A 26044-nucleotide genomic window follows, 5' to 3' on the forward strand; every position below is an offset into this window, starting at 1 on the left:
GAGGTTTATGCATGGGGCTAGAAGGCAGGTGTTAACCTACTCTTACAAGAGTCTAACCTTAGGGGGAAAAGTTAGATAAATTGGAAGATATATTACTTCTTTTCAGAACTCAAAGGTCCTATTTAATTTCAGAATCCATACCTTACCAAATGAAATGCCCAGGGGATGAAAGTGAAAATGCACCTTCCAGCAAGAGGAAGTAGGCCAACTCTACCTCAGTCTCTCCTTTCATACACTGAGAAGAGTTGTCCTTATTAAAAAACTTCTCCATCCCAGTTCTTCTCTTTCCTTCTCTCTACCCTGCCCCCCATCTTTACCCTACAGTATCTGACACAATGAAAATAATAGAGTAATAGAAATCAGAATTCCTGGAAGTACACATCTCCAAACTTTCTGCATTTCCTTAAAGAAGAAAATTGCTATGTGCCCGCTAAAATGAGTCTACTTCAGCAAACTATCAGAGAGAATCCTAAAAAGAATACTGTCATTCTCTTTGCCCACTATGGTACTAGGGTATCAAAAAAAAAATACACAATGAAATGTATTTTAGCATTTCTTTTAATAGAAAGGTTTTTCTTTGAACTAGGAGGTTTTTTAACTGCTTTTTAATGGATATGAAAAGATAACTTTTAATGTTTATATTGAACTTTACATTATTTTTTAATGTGGTGATTATTATTCTTAATTCTGTTGGAGGTATTCTGTGAAATAAGTTTTTCACAGTAGTATAAAGATAAAATGACTCAATAATTGATTGGTAACTACCATGTAACTATAGAATGATTACATACCTTGTGGATTATATAGTCCTCATAGTTGACATTGTTTAGGAAATCTAAGAAATGAATATATAATTTGCAGTTCTCAGATTTCAAGGTCAAATACCCCCTCAACCGTCCTTTTATTACATGGCCCTGTCTTGCCATTAGATACTGGTCAATAATAACCATATTATTACAGATACGTGGTTATCTGTGACATCTAGTAGCTGAAGTGTTAAACTGCCACCATAATGTTGTTTAATTCTCATATGAAGATATAAGTTCACCTACCTAATAGATTCCTATTGTAGGACTAAAGTCTATCAATTGAAGTCTAAAATGTAAAGCATAGTATCCAATATAACCAGTTCTTAGAATGTCCTTTCCTTGCTGTGCAGCAAATCGTCTCTTTGCAACTTAACTCACAATGTGGTGGTTCAGGACCTTATTAAAGAAATGAAATGAATATTTAATTAAAACTCATTGTTATAATTTGATCTTGTACTTGAAAGCATTTTTTTAAACTTGGATTTGGGAACATGCCTCCTCCTGAGTAGTAACACTTTCTGATCTTGCATATTTATTTCTGCAGACCACAACTTTAATTGGCCTTTTGAAGACAGCTAGGCTTCTGCGATTGGTGAGAGTGGCACGGAAATTGGACCGATATTCTGAATATGGTGCTGCTGTACTCATGCTTCTCATGTGCATATTTGCGCTAATTGCACATTGGCTGGCTTGTATTTGGTATGCCATTGGCAATGTAGAAAGGCCTTACCTGATTGACAAAATTGGATGGTTGGATACCTTAGGACAACAAATTGGAAAACGTTACAATCAAAGTGATGCAAGCTCTGGACCATCCATTAAAGACAAATATGTTACAGCACTTTACTTTACCTTCAGCAGTTTAACAAGTGTAGGATTCGGGAATGTGTCTCCTAACACCAATTCGGAGAAAATCTTTTCCATTTGTGTCATGTTGATTGGCTGTAAGTAAAACTTCTGTCTGATTACCAAATAGAATGAATACATTGATAATTCTAGGATAAGTCTGTTGTCAATAAAGGGAGGGGAGAAAGATAAGTGAGGAAACTTGTGAGCATAATGGAACAATATCAGATGTTTTGTTTTATGGGATCTGGTTTATTCCAAAGCAGGCACTATAAAAACAGCCAAAGGTTATTAGAATCTAAGCATACCACCAGAATAAAGCTGGAATTACATTATTTTTAGGATTCTGGAATGGAATAGTTTTATATGGTGTTCTTTATTGCTGCTAGAGACTTTTTTTTCAGGAAGTATTTCCTTCTCAGGTAGAGGCTTGTATGAATGCAAGACAATCTCATGATTCCATTTTTTGCAGAGATGTAAGATTTTTTCCTTAGGCATTGAATGAGGGGTCATCTACTTGTGCCATTGCACTAGGAAGTTGGGGGTAGGGGAAAGTGGGGACAACTATAGTTGCAGTGGGCTAATATAATAGCCATCAGTTTTGAACCACTTTAGCATCCTTTGAGGTGAAAAGTCCTATAAGTTTACATTTCAGAACCAGTAAAGGTGTATTGTTGCTACAAGAAAGTAGTTTAAAAATATCAACTTTAGATTGCCAACTAAATTCAAACACTTACTTTCAATTTTTAAAATACTGAATTTTGAAAAGTGCTTCTATAAGTCCAGTTTATTCTAAATGTGTTTTCCCCAGTTTGTTTAACAATTTATTTAAGATACATTTCATATATGAATATATATGTATATAAGTGCTTTCAACCTTGAACATCTGGATATTTGCATAACTAAATAAAATTGCTTTTAAATAACTATTGATCCTGCTCCCAAAGCCAAGCAAGCATTCCTAAAGAAGTGGTTTCTCTCATAGCAAACTTTCTTTCCCCCAATCCTATGGAGTATATCAGTAAACAGAAACTTATGCCAGCTACTAGTTGAAATGGCACATGTAAAATACATGCATAATGCCCACAGAAGAGTGGAGAGAGCAAGGACTTTGTTTTTAACCGATTACCTGCCTTGTAAAGAAATTCCAAAGGGACTGACTGCCTTGAATTAGAACTCAAATTTTTCTAAAATAAAGATGTAAAAAAATATAAAGTGCTAGGGTTTGTCCTCTCCATAGTCATATAAAGTAAAGTTATCAAGGGAACACAAGCATTAATCAAATCAGTATTAACAAAGAACAGGATATGTTTATTCAAAGCACTGTAAAAAAGCAATTATTAAACATAGTTTATTTATTTCTGACTTGTTTGAAGTATGACCCCTGTCTTTCCTCTAAATATTTGCCCTTGCTTCAGACCATTGAAGAGTAATAGGAGCGGCTTAACATTTTAAAGGCTTTAGTATAAATAGAAAAACAAAAAAGATATAGTCAGTGAGCTGTGTTTGGGGCAGAATGACCAACCAAGAAAAAGCTGTTGTCCTTATTAGGACCTATCACTTAGACTGAAAAGAAATAGTGAGAATTGGGTTAGCCAAATGATGGTGATGATGATGATGATGATAAGGATGAGGATGAGAATGAGGATAATGATAGGAATAACAACAACATTTATACAGTACTTTCTATGGACCAGGCACTGTGCTAAGCACTTTACAAATATTATCTCCTTTGATCCTCACAACAACCCTAGCATATAGGTTCTATTATTATCTCCATTTTACAATTTGGAATACTGAGGCGAACAGAGGTTAAGTTACTTGCCCAGAATCATACAATTAGTAAATGTCTACGGCCAAATTTGAACTCACATCGTCTTGACTCTAGGCCCAGCGTTCTATCTACTGTGCCACTTAACTGCCTTGATAAGTAATTGCCTCAATAATTACGTTTGTGATACTTTTTGTAACCAGTCAAATTTTTGAGGCTTTATAACTATTTTTGATGAACCAAACTCTTTAGGGTCATCTAAAGACCAGACCTATGATTTCACTAGAATAGGGAAATCCCAGGAGAGGAAATTCATTCTATCAATGCAGACCTTCTCTGCAACTTATTACTTTATAGAATTCCCTAGAGCACTAGGTGAAGTGATTTATCCAGTTTCCCACAGCCAGTAGGAGCCAGAGGTGAAACTTAACCTCAGGTTTTCCTGGCTTCAAGGTATCCTCTATCTACTAAGGAGTGCTGCCTCTCTATTCTGTCCTTATTAATGATAAATAAACAGAACATTAGAATAAGTAGAGAATTTATATTACTTCTCCCCTAACAAATCTCCCTGACTTTAGTGGTCTCCCAAATCTAATCGATTCAACACCCTCTGATCATGTTACTCCTTTGTCCAAAAACATTTAGTGATTCCCCACTGTCTACTGAATTAGGTCAAAATTTTTTATTCTATCATTCAATGCCTTCTGTAATACTGCACTAGACTACTTTTCCAAGATTATTTTGAACTATTTCCTTTCATATATTCTATTCATAAGCCAAATTGGATTCTTCACTGTAATTCTTTACTTTCTGGCTAGCACTCTTGGTCAAATTGTTTCTGATGCCTAGATCCCTCCATTTCCTCCTGTTGAAATTTAAGCCTTCCTTAAAAGTCCAGTTCTAGTGATGTCTTCAATGAATCCTTCCCTATTCTAACTCTTCATTCCAGCTGGGAAATCTCATCTCTTTGAGCTCTCATAGCACTTTGGAATCCTTATAGACCTACAATATTCTATTTTGTTTCACAGTTATTGGTATTTTCTCTCCCCTACTGGGTTGTAAACTGCTTTCAAGGCCAATGGTTGTGTCTGGTTTATTTTTATATCCCCTTAGCTGCTTAGTATGCATTTAATAAACATTTTCAAAGTGCTTTGCTCTTCTCCAGTTAAATATTCCAGTGGATCTATAATCTTATCAATGTGGGTATTCCTTCCAACAATGAAAAAACAAATCATCCATGTCCTCTCACCCTGTGTGACTCTTACATATTAGCCCTCTTATATATACTCCATGATCAGTCCACTGAAATTCCCTCTAGGTCTCTTGTCATTACATGGTACCAGTGCAGCACATGGGCAGTCCCTTCGTTTACCTTGATTCTTACTATATTATATAGATGGCCCATCTCCTTTTCCAGTCATCCATCCCTTTGGTGATATATATTATTCTGTTTTTTGGTTGCAATTCATTGTTGATAATAATCTATACTTGTGCCTACCATGTATCTCTGATATTCTATTATTGGTTGTCTTTACCAACAGAATATTGATATTAAAAAAGATGAGCATTTGTTTCAGAAAGAAACTTGCCATCATCAAAAACTCTATGGAATTTTCCAAACACAATCCAGTCCACTGTCTATATCTTATTCAATTCTAGGCCTCATTCATTATCCTTTTATATTATCCAACCTATATATGCTACTAGACCAACTCTACAAGCTGCAAATCCAACTGAATTACATTTTCATCTGCTTAGGATTTCCTATTTGGCTAGTTAGTCCAGTCTCATTTGAGTGATCATGATGCTCACTTAGGAGATTCTGCAATGTTCCAGAGTTTGATTGCTTTGACCAGATGGTCAGGAAATCTCCCAGTTAGATACTCCTGTGGACATACTCCATGACAAAAAGCATCATTGTATGGTATATATTTCTTTGTTTTATGTCTCCATTGATACTAATAATCAAAATATCACCAAAGGTATTTATGTTGTTGCATATATGGAGGAATGTTTTGTAGACTTTTCTAACGTAAGCAAAAGTGATAACTTGTTAAAGAAGACCTCTTAATCTTGACTTTGTCTTCCCAAATCAATTTTTTTAAACAAATAGCACAGTGGAATCTTAAATTCTCTATATACACTTCTGTCAATTATATATAGTCTGCTATAAAATATGGTTTATAACAACCTGTGTAGTCCCTTCTCACATTCTAATCAAGGGTGCCCATGAAACATACGTAAATTATTCTTATATATTTTGTAGAGATGAGAAAATAGGCATATGAATCATAGTTATTGCTAACTCCTTGATCAAATCTTTTCAATAATAACATCTATAGTTTTCCCAAAATAATTGTTCAATATCTTTCCCTTCTTTAGATAATCAGGAAAGTCATTCCTTCAATCCCCTCAAAATTGTGTTCATTCCTTTTTGTGTACTTAGTTTGATCTAGCTACCCTTCTCATTTTTGTTTCTTTAGTATTTAACTGAATTAAATTTTGCTTTTTCATGTGCCACTTTGGGGACTATAACAGAGCCCAAATACAGTGGATCACAGGCTCATAGCATATAGAGCTGGAAGAGAGTTTGAGGTCATCTAAGGCAAGCTTTCATTTTCAGATGAAACTGAAGCCACAGATGATGTGACTTCCTAAAGTCATCCCACTAGTGACAGAACTGGGATTCAAATTTAGTTCCTCTGTTTCCAAATCTAAGACTCACTGCTATGATAAAAAAAAGCTTTCTTCCACCTTCTATGGGAAAAGGTTTTAGGAGAAGAGATAAGAACTGGAGCCAAATGACTAGGAAAAAATTATAAAAGCAATTTTGAGGGATTTAGAACCTTGTAAAAAAGGCCAGAGATTGAATTTGAGCAGAAGTCTAGCTCAACTTAATGATAAGTTACATGAGAACAACTTGGGCTGAAGGTGGAGAAGAACTTAATATAAAGCAAGGCTCATTCTGAAAGAAAAAAAAAGAGTAGTAAAGAACTGAAAAGGAGAACTCAAGAAGGAAGAGCAGGTCATTGGCAAAGCTAGGTAAGATAAATAGGTGTAGTGGTTCTGTGTGCTACAATGGATCACTCAGAATCTAAAGGTTCAAACCAACAATCCACCTAATAAAAAAAAATTCATATACTCCCAGGTAAAAGCAGTTCCCAAGGCAGTTAAAGAGAAGTTATAGTAATAGCTCCCAGCAAAGAAATATATCCTCAGATGTAAGCAGTTCATGAAAATGCAAGCAAGTAAAAACCTTCAGCAAAGAAATTAATAGCAGTTGCCAATGAGAAACTGCATTTATATTCTTTTTGCCTAAAGGGCCCACAGTTGGATCCCAGATCAATCCATTTGGAAGCATAGTCAAATTCAAGCTTCCCCAAGACTACAACATAGTTTCTTTGCTCATAGTATTCCTAGCTGGTGTTGTGGGATTGGGGAGGAAAAGTGTTATCTCATACCTCCCCAATTCCATTAGTATCCTGACCCACAAAAGTCAGAAAAGGTAAATAAAACAAATAGATGAATTGGTAAGCAAAACAAATTGTTGAATACAAAGCTAATGAGAGGAGAAAAAAAGTCAGAGTTATAGTTGTCTGGGTATTGTTGAGGGGAAGGAAAGCTAGTTTCGGCTATCAAGTTATTAAGTGGTGACAAAAGTCTATAGAGGTATTAAGGAAGTATTTAGGAAGAGACATAAACACTTCAAAAAACAAGGTCCAGAATCTAAATCAGTATGGAAACCAGGTAGAATTGTGCAGTTCCTGGCATTTTGTGTGTAATATTTAAATTTCTGCCACTGTCTCAAGTAACTGTTATATTCAAAGTATAGATTGGTTTCCATCCTAGAAGAGAAAGTGGAGGGACACAAGGAATCCTTTGCAGACTCTTAGTAATCAGAGACAAGGAAATATTCCTAAAAAGACATGTGAAGTGAGGCTTCCACGGGGGAAAAAAAGGATATTAAGTGGCTGAGGACAAATTTGACTTCTGTCAGGAGGTTAAAGAAAAGCTAGAAGAATGTCATCCAGAGGACAAAGGGAAGACAAGGTCAATTGTACATTTGGAGCTTTTAAAAAAAATTCCTAATTTGAGACTTTCTGAAGAGGAGAGACCTCTGAGCTACTCTGAAGAAGAAACAGCTGCTTGACTTCCAAAGATTGACAGAGTAGAAACACAGAAGCTACCAAGCAAGAGATCATCCAATAAGAGTCAGAGGAAGAAGAGAAACATAGTCGTGATGGTTGGTCAGTCCTTCTGCAGAGATACTATAGTTATTTGAAGACTTGGGAACAACACTGGTGAGGATATATTATCTTCCTTGGTCATATATCCAAGATGTAACAAAGGTCTTCCAATCACTTGTCAAAACAGTTCTCATGATTCATGTGGACACAAACAATGCTTCCAGAAGAAACCTAGAAAGCATTCTTGTAAGTTATAAAGTCTGGGCTAAGAAACTGAAGATCATAATGGCTCAGATAATATTTTCTTCACTGTTGTCTATTGAAGGGAGGGGAAGTGAAAGAAAAAACTGAATTTGGGAAAGAACAGCTACAACTAAGATGGTATCTGAAAATTGGATTTGAATTTTCAAACCTTGATTTTAACCTGTACCATAATGATAGATTCCCTATAGGGATGGAGTTCACTTAACGAAGATTGGCAAGTATGTATTTACTTTATATCTTGCAAATTCAATTAGAAAGTGCTTAAACTAAAAAAGTTTGAAAGAAAGAGACAATACTGTAGGCATATTCACTAAGAGACCAAAGGAAAAATAGCAGTTGAGGCACCCATAATTTCACAAAAGTCTAGGGAAGGAACCAGTGGTAAAGTAATATCTATATACAGGTTCCCCAAGTTTAGGTGACAAGAAACATAAAATACACATCCTAACATGAGGAGGTAAATTTGACTATATAGGTGCCACTGAGGCATGAATTCAATGCATTACTGGAATAAGACTGTGAATAGATATGCTTTATTCGAAAGAACAGGATAGGTAAAAAGTGATATTAGTGGGAGTGGGGTGAGGAATAGTTCTGAAATACTCGTGAGGAAATCCAAGAACCTAAACTTAATGGAAGAAAAAAATAAGTTGTTTTATTACTGATCTGTACTACAAATGTCTTGGATGGGAAGAGAAAACAGACAAAGAGTATGGGAAATACATCACAGGCCTAGTATAAAGTCATGGGATAATAGTGATAAGGGTAGAGAGGGGTCTTCAGTTTTCCTGGTCTCCTGGAATTCTCTCAGCCAAAAGCATAGTAACTAATAACTTCTTAACTTACTTTAATGATAATTTCATCCTTTCCTAACAGAGGGAAATTCTGTTTTGGATCTGATTCCTACTAACAAGATAAAGCCATTTTTGAGGTAGAAATGGCAAGAACTTTGGTGGGTATTGAGGAGAGAAGAGAATAACTACTCCCTTATGGAGTTTGTGATTAAGAAGCTGATGAAAGCTGTTCTTGGACTTAGACTTTATTCTAGTTTTTGAGATCAAAGAATTTAGGTAAAGGTGGGATTCCATGGGCTAAAATTCTACATGGAAAGTTATTCCAGAAGGGATCCATTAGGAATACACTGACCAACTCAGATTTGTTTTTTTGTTTGTTTGTTTGTTTTAAGATACTTACTGAAAGTGGAAAGAAGTGCAAATAATGGAGAGGAATACAAAAAATGAGGGATGATAATATATGAAAACCATTGAGTGCTAAACATTAGAATAAGCTAAGGCTGGTTTTAAAAAGCCAAGGACAAAAATGAGTCATTTAATATATACTGGGCAAAGGAGGAGAATCAACGAAGGGAAAAGACCACTGCTTAGAGTAGATAAAGCAATGACAACTGACAGATTCTAAAATGAATCATTAAAAAGATAGTGATTAGAAGTGGTAGTTGCAAAGAGTCAGTATGCTTTCATCAAGAATAGGTAATGCTGACTTTATATCCTTTTTTGAGTGTTTGTTAACTGGCGTATCAGAGAGATACTATAGATTTAAATTACTTAGATTTTACCAAAACATTTGACAAAATTTTTCATGCTATTTTTGTTTTGGGGGAGGAGGGGGGAGAATTGTCAATAGTAGTTAAAGTGTGAATTGAAAACTTGTTGGATGGCAGAACCCAAAGAGCAATTACTAATGGTGATATATCAGTTTAGCAGTAGGTCTCCAATGGAGTGCTCTGGGGATCTATACTTAGCCCTGTGGAAGAAGTAATAGATGGGATGCTTATTAAATCTGTAGATGACATAAATCTTGGAGGAACAGTTACAGCAGAGTCAGAATCCCATCTCTGCCTTCAAATATTGACTGGCAAAAGTATTGGGCTAAGTCTAATAAGATTAAAATAAATAGGGATAAATGTAAAGTCATAAGCTTAGGTTCAAAAAAATCAGTTTCACAAGTGCAAAATGTGGGAAACAAAGTAAAACAACTGTTTAACTGGAAAACATCCGGGGATTTAAAAAACTGAAAACTCAATAGGCCTCAGAATCCTGATATGGTTCATTTAATAAAACTAATTTAGGTTTGAGTCAAATTTTTAAAAATATAACTTCCAGCAATAAGAAAGTAATAGTTCCAATACACTTCTCCCTGGTTCGAACACCTCTTGAATATTATGTTCAGCTCCAGGCACCCAGGTTTAGATGAAATGTTGAGAAACTAAAGACAATACAAAGAAGGGCAACCATGATAGTGAAGGGCCTTGAGTCTTCGTCATCACAGGATCCACTGAAAAAAATGAGTATGTTCAGGCTGAAGAGAATAACTCAGAGAGAACCGTACCCCCCTCCCCCAAAAAATAGCCCTTCAATTATTTGAAGGGTTACCATCAAGAAGAGGGAATAGACTTGCTGTTTTTGTTCACCAACGACAAAACTGGAAGGACAGGCAAATTTAAACTTGGTCAAGAAAAAAAAACCCGCAACTTCCTTACCTCAGGAGGTCACGAGTTCCTCCTTTATGGAAGTCTTGAAACAGAGTTTGTATAACTTTCTGTCAGTTACACTGTAGTGGGGATTTCTGTTTAAGAAGGGATAGGTTGGATTAAATGACCATTAAGGTCTCTTCCAATTCTAACAATCTGTGATTCCATAATTATTTGTTATTTCCTTTTCTTAATGTGTGGATGTTTACATTTAGAGAAAGAACATAGAGTGGATCCCAAGAGTCAGTGCAGTTTAAAACTTTAGTAACATAAAATTACAGTAAACTTTCAGGACACCATGTTCATTTTAAAATAAATATTTCTTAAGGCTTAAGCTTTTTTTTAAAATCCATAATAAGAGAGTATTACTTTAAAATAAAGTTTTTAATTGAATTTTATTTTTTTCATTTAAGATGTTTTTTCTCTCTCTCCTACTTCCCTCCCTCACCAAATGGGAAAAAATTAAACCTTTATAACAAATTTGCATAGTCAAGCAGAAAAAAATCTCCATATTTGTCATTTTCAAAAAATGTGTCTCATAATGTATATATGCTCAATCAACTTTCTATCATGTAGTGAATAGCATTCTTCATTATCAGACCTGTGAAATCATGGCTGATCATTGATTCCATTGGTCAGAATTCTTTAAAAGTTGTTTATTTTACAAACCTTCCTATATTCCTCTGAAAGTAATCTAAGGTTTTAAAGATAAATTCAAAAAAAGCTATGGGTCCATGCAACTTTCACCAGCTTGTAACACATGAACTATTCCAACTATCCTACAATCCCATACCAATGCTGGAAGTACTACAATCTTGAAGGCACTGAGAGATTTTTGATATAGCTTCCTACATATTTTCTACTTTCTTCACTTATGTTCACTTTTACACTAAAGTCACCATATGTTAAAGTACATATGGATTTAATTAGAAATTCTTCATAGATTGTCTTTATCATTTCATCCACTGTGACAGAGCTAAGCACAAAAGCAGAAATTATCTTCTTTATGCCCTCTCTGGACACTGTAGATGAGATGGGCATATTTACCGTGAAGAAATCTTTCTTGGTTTTAGACCATAAAACCAGCTTCATCAATTCCTGTATTAACTTTTCTAAAAATAACCTGTGAACTACCATTCCAATCAACTGCTATCTGCTTATATCTTCTGATTTTATTAAAAACAAGAACATAATTTGATACAATTCGCCTCCTGCAATAATATGTCAAATTATTGGTCATTGGCTAAGCAGCTCACAATTAGAACATCGAGTTAAGTAAATGTTTAGAGATGGTCTAAAAACTGTGTTTCTTAGCGCACTCTGCCCCCTTTTCCTCCACTATGTGATGATCACTGAAGAAGTAAAAAAAAAGTCTACAAAGACTGAGTATCATTTTGTATTTTATTTTCTTTCATGTATTGCCATGGTCTAAGAATTCATCACCTAGTAGACGGCCTATAGGTAATAACTGTCATCAGATTTAGGTAGTTAAAAAATAGGGGTCGTATTTAATTCCTCTCAAGCCTGGTAGAACTTGCCTGATAGGACTTGTGTTCCACTGGCACAGCCTTCAAAAACTAGGGTTACCACCACATCATGATGAGTCATTAGAGTAAAATGTTTTCTGGATGTATTTGCATGTAGGTTGTTCAAAAAGTCATATGCCATCATAAGAAAGCAACTTTGTGGTCTTAGATGCATCAGCACGTACAGATTGTCTGAAAGACTGGAAGGGATTGCTCTTCAAAGATCTTTAAATATTTATTTTAATTGACAACATGGACACAATATACCAATTTGCTTAGTCTTAATATACAATAATGTTGATGATACATTTATATAGTTCCTTACAATTTACAAAGTGCTTTCATCACAACAACCCTACAGAATAAGTAGTACATCACTTACTCATCCCATTTGATGAGGAGAAATCTCAGCAAGGTTAAGTGAATTGTCCAAATTCTCATAGCTACTGAGTGGCAGAGTAAGGATTTGAACTCAACTCTGTTCTTTTCATGGCGCCACACTCTCTGCATTACTATAAGTTGGCTCAAACAGATCAATTAATGTCAACATTTTTTTACTTATTCTAGTTTACAGCCTTTAAAATATTAAGCAGCTCCTTTTCTTTTTGCTCTATCTAAAGAGAGAAAAATTAATATTTAGGTAAGAATTCTTATTATATTTTTAAAGTCATAATTATTGACTCTCCTTTCAGAGATTCTTTTTGTAGCTATTTTAGGGATTGACATACCTTTTCTCCTTAATTTAGATTTTTGCCATGGTGTTTATGGGTGTGAAACATTTGTTTGTGACCCAAACTTTTAACAGTTGTTTCTATCTGATGGCAATAGAAAGTCACAAATATAGTGTATGTTTGAAATGAAATAAAGTATTTTCTTCAACTTTTCCTTTGATGTATAATGTCATCTTTATTGAAAACATAATTGAATCAACCTAACTTTTTCTTCATTAAGTAAGTTCTTGGCTAGGAACTTCTGGAGTATTACTTAATCTTGATTAAGTAATTTCTTGGCTAGTGCCTTCTAGAATATTCCCCTGTTCTAGAGTATTGCCTATGATGAGCCACATACATAAGTATGTTCTCATTGGATTCAGAAAACATACACTCCATACAAATATACTTTGTTCACAGGAGGCACCTAAGGCATAAAGCAAGCTGTTTTGTTGGGCTGCCCAATGCTTCGTTTATTCACAAATGTTCTTCTTAACTTCCTTCTCTTAAGGAGAAAGATGTGTCCCAGCCATCATTGTTATCGTATTTCCCCGGCTGATAACACACTAAAATGGGCTTTGTCCACCATACCTAACATCTCTAGCATCTGGATGTTATTTCAGCCTTCATCCCCTTCAGATAGAACCAAACAAAAGTCCTCTTTTGAGATGTTATAGCTAGTTGCCATTTATGGCAGTCAAGCAACACTCCTGCTATTCAGATGTCATACCTAACTTTGGAGAGAGGAAAATGAAAGCCCAAGAAGAACATTTTGATGTACTAGTAGTAGTAGTCGTAGCAGTCGTAGCAGTCGTAGTAGTCGTAGCAGTCGTAGTAGTCGTAGTAGCAGTAGTAGTAGTAGCAGTAAAAGTGAATCATATACACACACACAATATCTTGTATACATTATTCTGTTTGAACTGGATAAATATTAATTTTGTTTAAAACCTGCCCTCAAAATGATTTTTAAAAAAGTAGTTTTTAAAACATGAGTTGAAGGGGAAAATTTGACTAATTGGATAAATCCTTGAAACATTCTATACTATTTAATTATTCCTATTCTGGTTTTCTACCACCACCACCACCACTCTCTCTACATACACAGAATTGCTCCATCGGGTTCAAGAACCCTCCTGACCTGAAAAAGTTAACTGTCCTCTCATATGCCTGACCTACTCTTAAAGACTAATGGTCAAGAATTGGACAGACCATCCATGATAAGGAAGACTTTAATTTGAAGTACCCAACTTTTTTTAGCATTGCCTACAAACAATAACTAAGTTAGCAAAACACATGAAGGCTTGTATTATATAAGAAATATGGTTAAGTTATTAGTATGGTAGTTCAAGATGAAAACTGCAACTTAAATGGGATATCAGAGTAAAAAACATCTTTATGGTTTTTTTTTTCCAATGAAAGAAAAACCATCATCATTCTTGTTCTTCACAGGAACAAAACATGATTAATGTCCAAAGCCAAAGATAATTATGTTTCTCATGCAGAAATGTCTTAAAACACTTTTCAATAGACCCAGAAGCCAGATGCAAACTCAGTTAATAGTGGATTCATATTTAAGGAGGCTATTGATTTTCTCAAAATTATTGAGCAAAAATTATATATCATTACTGATCATTTGTACAGAAAGTACTAAGTCGTTCAAAATATTTCTTTTTAAGATTATAAGAAATATTTTTGGAAAGGGGAGATAGAAAAAAGGAAAGGAGGGTGGGGAATACGTTTTGCTTTTTGCTTTGTTTAATATGTGTGTATTGGAGGTGGGGGTGAGGTGGTGTTTGCAGTGCAATTAAAAGTCCATAGTTTTAAAGTCCCAAAGCACCATTTTTACCCAGTGATAATTTTCCTGATGGCATATCTGAAATATCTGAGGAAAGCAGTTTTCTAATTATAAAGAGAGTGTATTTGGATCCTAGCCCACTAGAGCCGTGTCGTTATTGTCATACTATTTGCTGCTGGAAGGTTTTACGTCGTAAATGGTATAGGTAGATTTTCAACAGACACATAGCTGAAGGAAAAATCTTCCATTCAAAAGTTTGATGAGGACCGACTACATTTCTTCTAGAGATTACTATTCAAATCCTAGAATTTAAAGGAAAATTGGTTGATGTTGTGATTGTTTTCTTCAAAGAATCTGTAGTAAATATCCAAGGTCTTCCTGAGAAGGCCAAAACCAGCCTACATCATTCAAAGTGCTGGTGATATCTGACATGTTCACAAGTGCAGTGATTCTAACTTTGTTTTTTATCTAATCCAGCACTAATGTATGCAAGCATTTTTGGGAATGTATCTGCAATTATCCAAAGACTGTACTCAGGAACCGCCAGGTACCACATGCAGATGCTGCGAGTAAAAGAATTCATTCGCTTTCACCAAATTCCTAACCCTCTGCGGCAGCGGCTTGAAGAATACTTCCAACATGCTTGGACTTACACCAATGGCATTGACATGAATATGGTATGTAGCTCTGTTTTCAAAAGTGAAGCATTCATCATTGCAGTCTACAGCTAAAATTTTTTTTAAAGTCTCACCGGCTTGAAATCCCCCTGCTTTTTGTTTTTTCCTCTCTCAAATATTTATTTTCTACCCTGGAGATAGTCTTTCATTCTTAATTCATGGCATTGCATGGTGCTATATCTAGTTATATTGTGTGGCAAAGGCATTATAACATGATGCAAACTGATATAACTTTATGTACTAGGGATTCCTTCTTCAGACTTTCAGTGCTCTAGATAGGATCCAGCAACCCAAGAAAGAGCTGGGCCAATATAAATTAAGATTTGGCAAGTGGACATTAACAGGTTTGGGTAAGGCCAGAATAAGTGAGTCCTCATTAAGATAATTAAAATTACCAAATTTTAAAAGGTAGGATGTTTGGGGAACGCATGCCAAACATTAGGATCCATAGGCATTTCATATGCATTCTGTGATGGGAAGTTTAATATTTCCTTTAAGTACAATTTTCTTTTTTTTTTTTCCAGTGCTGGTAAGCAATTAACTTATGTGCCCTTATTATCGTACCTACTGGGTTTAATGAATCTTTTCTTTCAAGCAGAAGTATGGGATTCTTTCATTCCTTTTAACCAAAGCACACAAAATAATAACTTGCCATAGCCCACTTCTTCTTGCACCACTACTCAAAGGGAAACACAATTAAATATATGCTATTCCAGTAAGCTTTTGCTTTTATTAGAAGAACATTGCAAGATAATGATGCTGATATTCATTTGACTTTGCTATTTGGACTGACTGATCACTTAGATAAGTCATCTAGTGAGCCGTTGTCTATGGTATCCTATCCAACTATAATAAAATGATCAGAATTAAGTGATCATCTAATGTGGCCACTATTCTAAAAGTAGTCATCGTTTCTAAATATCCTTCCAAAAAAGAAATCACTTATATTTACAATGGTAGTCATACTTATTTAAATCAACAAGTTTATGCTTCCTGGATGGCCAGTTGCTCTGAGATCTGGAAGCTTGATCAAAATAAATATCTTCAGGGAAAGAGTAAAGATTCATAATTATCAGTCAAGGTACAGAAAACAGTTGGAAGTATTGCCTAATTTGCAAGAATCTTCCATTTATGTGCAAATAAATTCCTCACAGCTGGATACAATCTATATTAATCAGAAATAAAGCCACCGTTGTTCATAAAATACTTTAATTTTTAGAGCTAATTGAAGTTGTCCTTATGGATATTAATTAATATATTTCATCTAATACATCTGTTGAACTCTGAGTTATTTCCAATAATCCCAAAAGCTCTCTGTGAAGAATTCATTCGCTTTTTGATAGATGGATCTCACTGCTAAGGGAACACCTTAATATCACTTGAAAGAATGCTCCTGAATCGATTGATGTTCTCTATTTCAGTGAGAATTTGTTGTTAAACCAAGTTTTCATCATTCAGAAAGTACTAGGGGCTTTCTGCTGTGTAGGATCAAGCAGTATGATGACATATTTTAATTAAAATCTGCATCACAAGATTTCTTTCCATACTGCTAGTTTATTGCGTGACAATAGTTTAAAAAAAAGAAAAAAAACACTTATGGTATCATTTCTTCTCCCTATACAATTCTGATATTGTGACCATTTTGTCAGCACAAGTCTACTTTTGTGACTATTTACTTTTCATTGTTTGAATCTATTACCTATGACTATGGTTTATATACCACTTGCCTAATTGATGATGTACTTATGAAAGATTTATCTCTTTCCTGTCTGCTTCACACCTTAATACATGGAATCACAACACCCACCGGTAAGAGCAGGAGGTATTTATATATAATTTAATTCTCGTGTAAAATGTGGAGAGTATCCATGTTATCTGTCAGGTTTAGAGCTTGTTTAATGCTTTCAAATTTCAGTTTTAACCTTTTTTTGCATGATGGAGTGGTAGGCAACACAAGATAGAAATCTCTGGGAGATAAGCACGGGGAAAAGGTAGAAAAATAGATATTCTTAAAGTGGAGAACTGCTTAAGCAAACAAAAATTAAACAGTTTATTACTCCCCAACACAAATCACATTTCTGTACTCTGCCCTCCCTGATACACACACACACACACACACACACACACACACACACACACACGCTTTCAACAAAAAGTCATGTCTATACGGTTTGCATTAGATAGTTGTCATGAAGAAATGTCACTCTCTCTCTCTCTCTCTTTCTCTCTGGTCATCCTGTATTTTCCTTATGTAGGCACTTTTCTTTTCTATCCTCTGCATGCCTATATAACCTGCTGGTGGGCTGTGTGAGCTCTAAACCATGTGCTTAGGAGATTTGCATGTGGTTTTGAGAGCTTGACCTTGCATGACCTTCCTATTTGTACACAGTGTCTGCCTTTTTCATCTCGTGACTGCCAAGTGAGTAAAAATAATAATATGAGATTAATTAGCAAATTCTGAAACATCTGATGTCCTATACTTGGTTATTAAACATAATAAGCAAAAATACTTGTTTAAAAACCTACATTACTATTATATTTATTGGAAAGAATAAAAGGAGAGAATTTTTCTTCTGAAATAGTATGTAGGCTGCTAAAAATAACCCCTCAATGACTTGTGAGAATTACTTAATTTAAATTGAGTGAGACAGTAACATAATTTAAATTTAAAGGGTTTAATACTTTTATATTCCATGAGTAATATTCTTATTTCTATGAGGACATTCCATATTACTTCATTTAAGTGTAACTTTGATCATAATTTCTCATAAAACCTTTCAGAAAAGCTGGTTTCACTACTAGACCATATCTAAGAGAAGCATGAGATTTCTAACTATAATATGTTATGGCTTGTTAACCATACTATGTACATACTTAATTGGTCTAAAACAGTCTTTTCGTGCCAAAACTTTTGATTGTATAACAATTAACAAAAAAAGATGGAGAAAATATTGAATAATACAATAGGGTCTCCTTTCTCCTCCTGTAAGATCCTTTTCCTGTTTAAGGGACCACTCCTATGATGTCTACACACTAAAGTTATCCTGTAAACAATTGTTAGTATCCAACTCCATAACCAGGGGATATTAGTAGTTCAATAAGCTCCTTTTTGTGATCCAGGCATCAGAACCAGCACAGCCAGATGATTGAAGCCTAGAGCTCATTTTGAAAATTGCATCAGGATTCTGGCACAGATCATGAGGGTTTTTATGTTTGGCTCAAGGTTACCCAGGATTTATGACCAGTGACCCATTTCTGCAGATCTGTTCTGGGATATTCCTTCCCCACCAGCAATCTGAATAATTTAGAGTTTCTCAAATTAGAAGACATTTTTGGAACTTTGAGACTAGTTCAAAGGATTGTCCTGAGTCAAGTCAAAGAATGGCTTCCTAGAGACTTGGTCTAAAAAACTCTGAGAACAACCTTTACTGACTGATATTAATGCTAGCCTCCCAAAATGCTAGGATTGAAACCATTAGTTATGTTAAACCTTTAGTTACTCAGGGTCAAAATCCTTCCCTGATTGTTGGCTCCATAGAGTAGATTCTATCTCATAAAATAATAGTTTTCTTAAAATGAATAAAACAGAAGTTTTTAATTAGTTCAGTTGTTATGAAACCACAGCCAACTTCTCAAAAAGCTATATCTGAATTTGCTTTTTTTGCCAGCAAAATTGAATTAAAGAAAAGAATTTATAAGTGGTGGGTATTCATTTTTCAAAATTTCTCATGATTTGTTGAGATTTGTGAGATCTTCTAGAAGAGTCTATTAGGCCTCTAACTTGATTTTACTTCAATGACTGTTTCTGTTTTCTCCTGAATCAGGATGGCATCCAGGGATACCTTTGACCCTATCATTCATACTTGGTCTAACCTTATCCAATCAAAGATGTTTTTATTCCAGTTCTCTGCACACAACTCATTAAAAGGACTTCATGTGTGCTGCACCAGTATTCCCAGATCTGCACTGGTCCTGGGGCTGTGTAAGTGGGCTGACAGAGAATGGCAAAATCTTTCAGTCATGGCCAGTTAGTTATCACATAGAAAAAGATCCTGTCTCCTAAAACTATACTCCGATTTCTTATGATGGTTTGGAAGTGACCTGGGATTCACAAAAGCTATGCTAATGGAACTCAAACCCTGGCTAGTTCTATTACGCTGGTAAAGCTTAGCATATTAGCCTGGCAACAAATATATATGCCATCTGAGAACCCACCTAGCTAAATGCAGAGAGGTTGATTAATAGAAAATGTGTTTGCCATATCAGTTCATGAAGACTATCTGCTAAGGTGTGGAAGGGTCAAGATTCACTTTTGGGGGAGAGTTCCCACACCAAGAGATTATAGATCCTTGATGTATTAGAGTGAGAAGAAAGAGACTCATTGTACTCAAATGCTCTCTGAATTTTTTAAAATAATGGTTACATATAGCATTTTGTCCTATGAAGTATAGTATACGGAATGTTTTTCATTTGCTGAAGCAGATAAATATATGCTTGAAAGCATCTCACCTCAAATCAGTAATACACTAAATGGAAAGAACAAAGGGCAAAATTTGTATGCACTGGCCAATATGAGCCATGAATTCTTTATTTTCTTATGGGAAAGAGCTACCTCTTCAGTACACAATGGATATTTTTAAAAAATGTAGTTTTACCTTACACCAAGAAGGATCTGTGATTTTGTTGGCATGAGGCACTCGCAGTGGGCCAACTCTTTTCACCAAAGGAGATCACAACCAGTCTATAATTTAGATACTTTGTGGGGAGTGCACATAAAAGAACATAAAAATCATGTGACATCACACAACTAATAAGTGCCAGAGGTAGCATCTACCTGATTACAAGCCTATCATCCTAATTATCCACCACTCTAGGAGATGTCTACAGTTTTCCACTACACCAATTCACAGGAATTGTCTGACTTTATGGGAAGCACACAGCAAAATTATTACCATGAGTTCTACCCTTATCAAAGATCTTTTGTTTACTCAGAGTCTCATGTACCCATTGACTACTAGGATAACAGTAGTAGGATACCTGTTGCTTGAGACTATATTTTCCTGGCCTGGGTCATCTAAACTGAGACATTTCCATTGAACCTTTCAAAAACATCTCAGCCATTTTAAAGAAGAGAACAATTAATATGATCTGGACTATTCTGACACAAAGTAAGAAAATGTCAAACATTATAGACCTAGAGCAATTTTAGGTCAAAGATGTACTCACTAAGTCACCTTCAACAAGTCATTCTTACCATCATCATCATCATTGTCATTGTCAAAAATATTTATTCAGTGCCCATCTGCAACTGGCTCTATGCTGCATGCTGTATAAAATGATGGCCAATGCTCTTGAGCAGTTTCCAAGCTAAGAACAAATTCTAGTGGTGGCAAACAAATGAAACTTAAAAGTTATCACCAGAATAAGAGTAAATGATAACTTTAAAGATATAATTTTCACACTATAGCCACAGGTTTCTGTGCTTTCTTTCTCTATTTGTAAATTGTGATTAAGATTATCTCCCTGTAATACCATTAAAATAAAAATTATCAAAAAGTTGTTTAGTTCCTTAAAATGAAGAAAATGCTCAGGTGGAGTTACACAAAACTATTTATTCACAGGATTCACCATTTAAGTTTTAGTTTAATTTTAAGGATGCTAGAAAGGACCTCAGAGGTCGTCTATTCCAACCCTCTCCTTTTACAAATGAGGAAACTGAGGCTCAGATAGACTTGGTGGCTTGTCCAAGATGGCACAGTAAGTGGAAGACTTGAGATTTGAACCCAGGTCCTCTCACTCCAAAACCAGTGCCCTTTCCACTACACCACATTGCCCTGGAAGAAGTGTAGTCTTGAATTACTTATACACATGGGACCAATTACTAACCAACTTAGTTTAGGATCACATTCTAATCAAGGTAAGCTGTGAACACGTATAAGTAAATGATTAGATGGAGGCACACAAGGAGGAGAAACTACCTTGCTTCACTTTTTAAGTATTTTTTCGGCAAAAATAATTTTTCACATGATCTAATCCAAAATACTCAAAGGTCTATGGTTAATGTTGGAGTGATTTAGTAGAGATAAAAAGTGAACAATTTTCTGCAGAACAAAGCTCAATGGAAGTGGTAACCAACCAATATGACAAGAAAATCCTTTGTTCTCAGTTCAGTTTAAGAGTTATTGAATGCCTATTGTGTGCAAAGCCACGAGCTAATCCCTGAGGAAGATGCCAAAAGTGAAGGTTTCTTAAAAAATTAATCAAACATTTCTCCAAGCCCGGCCTTTTTAACAGTATTCTTCTAGTGATGCTGTAGGACTGCTGTATGATTGAGAGTTATGCTATAACTCAGTCTGCTGAAAAGTAAAGTAGAGGACCCCCAAAAGTCAATGAAGATGGGTACATGGTGGGTGTGAGCAGGCAGCAAGATGCTGCTAATGAAGAATTGTGTGGAATAAATGATGTAAAGGATACAATCAGAGAGATGATACTAGGAGGAAAAAAAAGATGTGCCAATAACGTAGCAAGAGCAAGAGGCCCATGTAAAAAGTCAAGAGGCCTCAAGCAAAGTCCCCAGCATATAGCACAGGCCCCCTAGGAAGGATCTGTGGGATATCATAGAAAAAATATACATCGTTTATATACAAGCACTGAAGGAATTTGTTTTGCTTGACTATACATAATTTGTTACAAGAAATTTGTTTTTTTTTTTCCCCCAATGGAATAAGTAGGAGAAGGAAGAGAAATAGTTATCTATTAATTTTTTTTTTAAATTGAGCAGTGGGTGGGGGAATGCTACAAATGTGAAATGTTGCATATACTTTCAGATGAGGTATTATTAGTTTCTGATAAGGTATTTCAGATAAAGTATTATTAGTTTTACTTAATTGTTTTACTTTGTTACCATGGACATCTCAGGAAATGGAGTAATCTGTAACTGCATGTAATGCAAAAATAAGACATATAAAAAACTTTTTTAAAAAATATTTTTAAAAAGAGCACACAACAGAAATGAATAAAAGAATCATAGAAAAAGATCAGGCATGGATAGGTTGTAATGTGTATTATCTCTTTACCTCAAAGAGCAGATAGGTAGCAGAGTAGATAGACTCAACTTCCTAAATTCAAATGTGGCCTCAGGCACTTACTAGCAGTGTTACCCTGGGCAAGTCACTTAACCCTATTTGCTCCAGTTTCCTTGTCTGTAAAATGAACTGGAAAAGGAAATGGCATACTATTCCAGAATCTTTAACAAGAAAAGCTCAAATGGGGTCACGAAGAGTCAGTCACGATGAAAAACCAACTGAACAATTTTACCTCAATGCTCCAAGTGATCAGTGTGAGCCCTTCTCCACCAATGAAGATTACAATCCCTCCATGTTTAGAAGCTAGTTTCATGGGATGCTATAGCCAAAATAAATCATCATCTAATGACCAACTTTCTATCGATTAACATCCAGAACTTAGTTTAAGTTGGCCCTCTGACAGTAGAGATAGTTCCTCTGCTTGACCTTTCTTCAAAACCTTTACAGTTTCATAGGCATTATTAGGGTTAATAACCTGGGGGAAAAGCTTTCTAAAAGCCAGCATCATCTCCAAAGCATAAAGAAATGTTGGAATAGAATTTACATGGAAGAGAATCTCTCATTAGCCATTGTACAGATATAACTATATATGTTGTTTTCATTCATTTTTTCTTAGCAAAGACACCAAAGTGGTTTGTCATTTCCTTCTCTAGCTCACTTTATGGAGATGGAAACTGAGGAAAACAGGGTTAAGTGACTTGCCCAGGGTCACACATCTAGTAAGTGTCTGAGGCCGGATTTGAACTCATGAAGATGAGCCTTCCTGATTCCAGTCCCAGCACTCTATCCACTGTGTACAAAGCACTTTGCGTATCTCACTAGAGCCTTACAGCAACCCTGTGCATCCAATACTTCCTGTAGGTTTTGGTAGCTCCATTTTAGTCTGAGAGAAAGAAAGTGATTTGCCCAGGGTCACTTAGCTAGAAAGGTATTAGAAGTGGGATTTAAAGCCATGTCTTTCTAGCTCCAAGTTCTGGGTGCCTCTCAATATTCTGTAGCATTCAAATTTGCATGTATGTAGTATAATTCTCCTATGAAAAAAAAAATCACACTAAGTGAGAAGGGGTGGAAGGGTAGCAATGTGTGTCACACTTAGTTCATATTGTTTTCTTTCCTCTTGTGGTGTAGCCGAATTAACCAATGTGCTGTCATCCAAAGTGAACAACCCAGCTCCAATTTTTTGCCTTTCCATGAACTGCAAATCTTTCCCCCTCTAGCTCTTGGAATCCCTAGCCTCCTTCAAGGCATCTCAGGGTCCACCTCCTGCTTGAAGCTTTTCTAATAGCCTCCCTTCAAACACACAGACACACATTTACTCTCCTCTCTTCTCATAAAATTATCTTGGATTTATTTATCTATGTACATCTTATATCCCATCCCCCACCACCGACAACCTCAGTAGAATGTAAACTCCAATGACTTGAGAAATTCATTTTTCTTCTATATGCCCAGCATTTAGAGTGATGCTTTGCCCACAATAGGTGCTTAATAAATGCTTGTTGAAATGAATCATGTCAGTTCAACTGTTGGAGTACCCACATTGATAAAATCACAAATTTCTCTCAAAATTCAAATAACTCAGTATTTGTCCTTGTTTAAAGAAGCTACTATTTCTGTTCCTCCTGAGGGTGCTGCATATGTGTAGGAATGTGGCCAGAAAGAATAATGTGTAATCAGTAGTTCTTTCCATATTGTATACACTTAAAGAATATCCTTTGATTTGGTTTCTAGCTAGAGCTTTGTTGGCCAAATCTCTCAGTTGGCATGACTTTCTTACTACCCTCTAAACAGCTCCGCATCCTGCCCTAAATAAAACATTGCTTTTCTCATGGCCTTAGGCCAGACTCATCAATCAGCTGTCATTGTTTCCCACCATTTCCCAAGTCATGTCAAATTACTTAATTCTATGAAATCAACCTGTGTAATGTCCTTGGGTAATTTATTTTGTCCCTCCCTTATCTACACACTTCTCACTTCAGTACAAATTCGTAATAGGATTCTGGAATCTCCATGGCTACCAAAAGGCCACTATTGGAGAAGCCAAAAATTTACTATCTAGTCTTCTTATGCTTTACCCTCTCCACACAATCTGCAATCCAGTGACATTGTCCTCCTTGCTATTTGTCACACAAGGCATCCTCTCTCCTTTCTCTGGGCATTTTCACAGACTGTTACACAAGCCCGGTGTGAAACAATCAGAAGTAAGACCATTCTTCTGAATTAAGACAGATTATCCAGGATGTTGTGAAGGAAATAAATTCTTACCCTGGATAGGAGGTTAATGATTATTTAAATCCCTTTCATCTATAAGACACTATGAGGATAATGGAAAGAACCAATTCAAAAAATCTTCTAGATGTACTCATGAGGAGAAGATCATTGGTCACACATGAGTCTTCTTTAATCATATCCATATAAAGTCTCACTGAGACTTTATAATCAATCAATCAATTGAAAACATTTAATGAGCGCCTATTCTGTGCCAGGCACTGTGCTAATTTCTGGGGATACAAACGCAAGGAAGGAAGTAATCCCTACTCTGAAAGAGTTTATAGAAACACAAAGATGCAAATAGAAATGAGTAACTTACCACTCTAGAATTTAGGTCATGCCCCTGGCTTTGCCAGCCTTTTTAAAAGCATTGTTATAGATTCAAGACTCCCCTTGATAATATCGACCAGCAAGGGGAAGTGATCTAAATTAAATGCATGAAAAAGTCCATGAACTTCTTGACCATTCTCTCATGGTGGAATTCCATTTATTTTATGTATAGCAAGGAACATATTATGCAGTTTCAGATTGCAAGTTCCATGCAATCCTTGTATCTTTGTTCCATGCATCCTTGAAACGTCAAGAATAGAGGAAGGAAACAAGCATTTATTAGGACTCACTGTATGCTAAGCACTACGCTAAGTGCTTTGCACATATTAATTCATTTGATCCTCACAACAACCCTGGGAGGTAGGTACTATTTCTATCCCCATTTTACACTAGAAGAAACTGAGACAAACAGAGGTTAAGTGACTTGCCTAAGGCCACACAGCTAGTAAGTATCTGAGGCTGTTTTTGAACTCATGTCTTCCTGACTCGAGACCCAGAACTCCATCCATTGTACCATGTAGCTACCTCTGAGAAGTATTCTGGTAAGATCTCAAGTTCAATGAACTTGTGGGGAACTTATGGAAGGACTAAGTTAGGGGTGGGGAACCTGAGGCCTTGAGGCCACATTGATTGAAGTAAAAGGCCATATGTGGTCTTGAAGTCACAGGTTCCTCACCCCTGGACTAGGGTAAGTGTGACATGGGATGGTTAGGCATGGCAGGGTTATGATCTGCGCCTTTAGAGGGATGAAATCACACATCCATTAAACGATGGGCATGTGGTCAGTAGAAATGACATAAATATATCCCTGAGTATGTAGGGGTATTTATTTCTATGCAGTTCTATCATTGCACTTAATTCAATGCCTTGCATGTATAAAAAAAAATTCAATTCAACAGACATTTGTTAAGTACCTACTTGGACTCAGTATTGGACTGGTCACTAGGAGACACAAAGCCAAAGCCAAAAAAACAACAACAACAATAACTGTCATTATCCTCAAAAAGCTTATTTTTACTGGCAAGTATGACGTCAACAGATAATTAAATACAAGATAACTCAATAAGTATGTAGTTGATAATGATGATGATAGGATGTTAGGATAAACCAAATTCTGGATCAGATAGGGTAATGGATTTATATCATGTGCTGTACTTAAAGAAAGGAAATAAAACTTCTAATTGTTTTTTCTTAAGGATTGGATAACTTGCTCATGCATCTTTGTAAGTCAACTGCCTTATTGACTCTCCTCAGAAATGTCCCAGAATGTAGATCCCTCAGT

At 35.7% G+C, this 26044-nt stretch overlaps 1 protein-coding gene across 1 annotated transcript in view; it reads left to right on the plus strand.

The window, feature by feature from the left end:
• The window catches only part of KCNH7 (potassium voltage-gated channel subfamily H member 7), a 602696-nt gene that overhangs the window by 512151 nt on the left and 64501 nt on the right, over window positions 1-26044 (plus strand). Inside the window, exons 8-9 of the mRNA XM_027866015.1 lie at window positions 1354-1753; window positions 14877-15076. Coding sequence (XP_027721816.1) covers window positions 1354-1753; window positions 14877-15076 — 600 coding nt within the window. The remainder of the gene's footprint in view (window positions 1-1353; window positions 1754-14876; window positions 15077-26044) is intronic.

Source organism: Vombatus ursinus, unplaced genomic scaffold, assembly GCF_900497805.2.
Source record: "Vombatus ursinus unplaced genomic scaffold, bare-nosed wombat genome assembly UNPS02014779.1, whole genome shotgun sequence".
NCBI lineage: Eukaryota > Metazoa > Chordata > Mammalia > Diprotodontia > Vombatidae > Vombatus > Vombatus ursinus.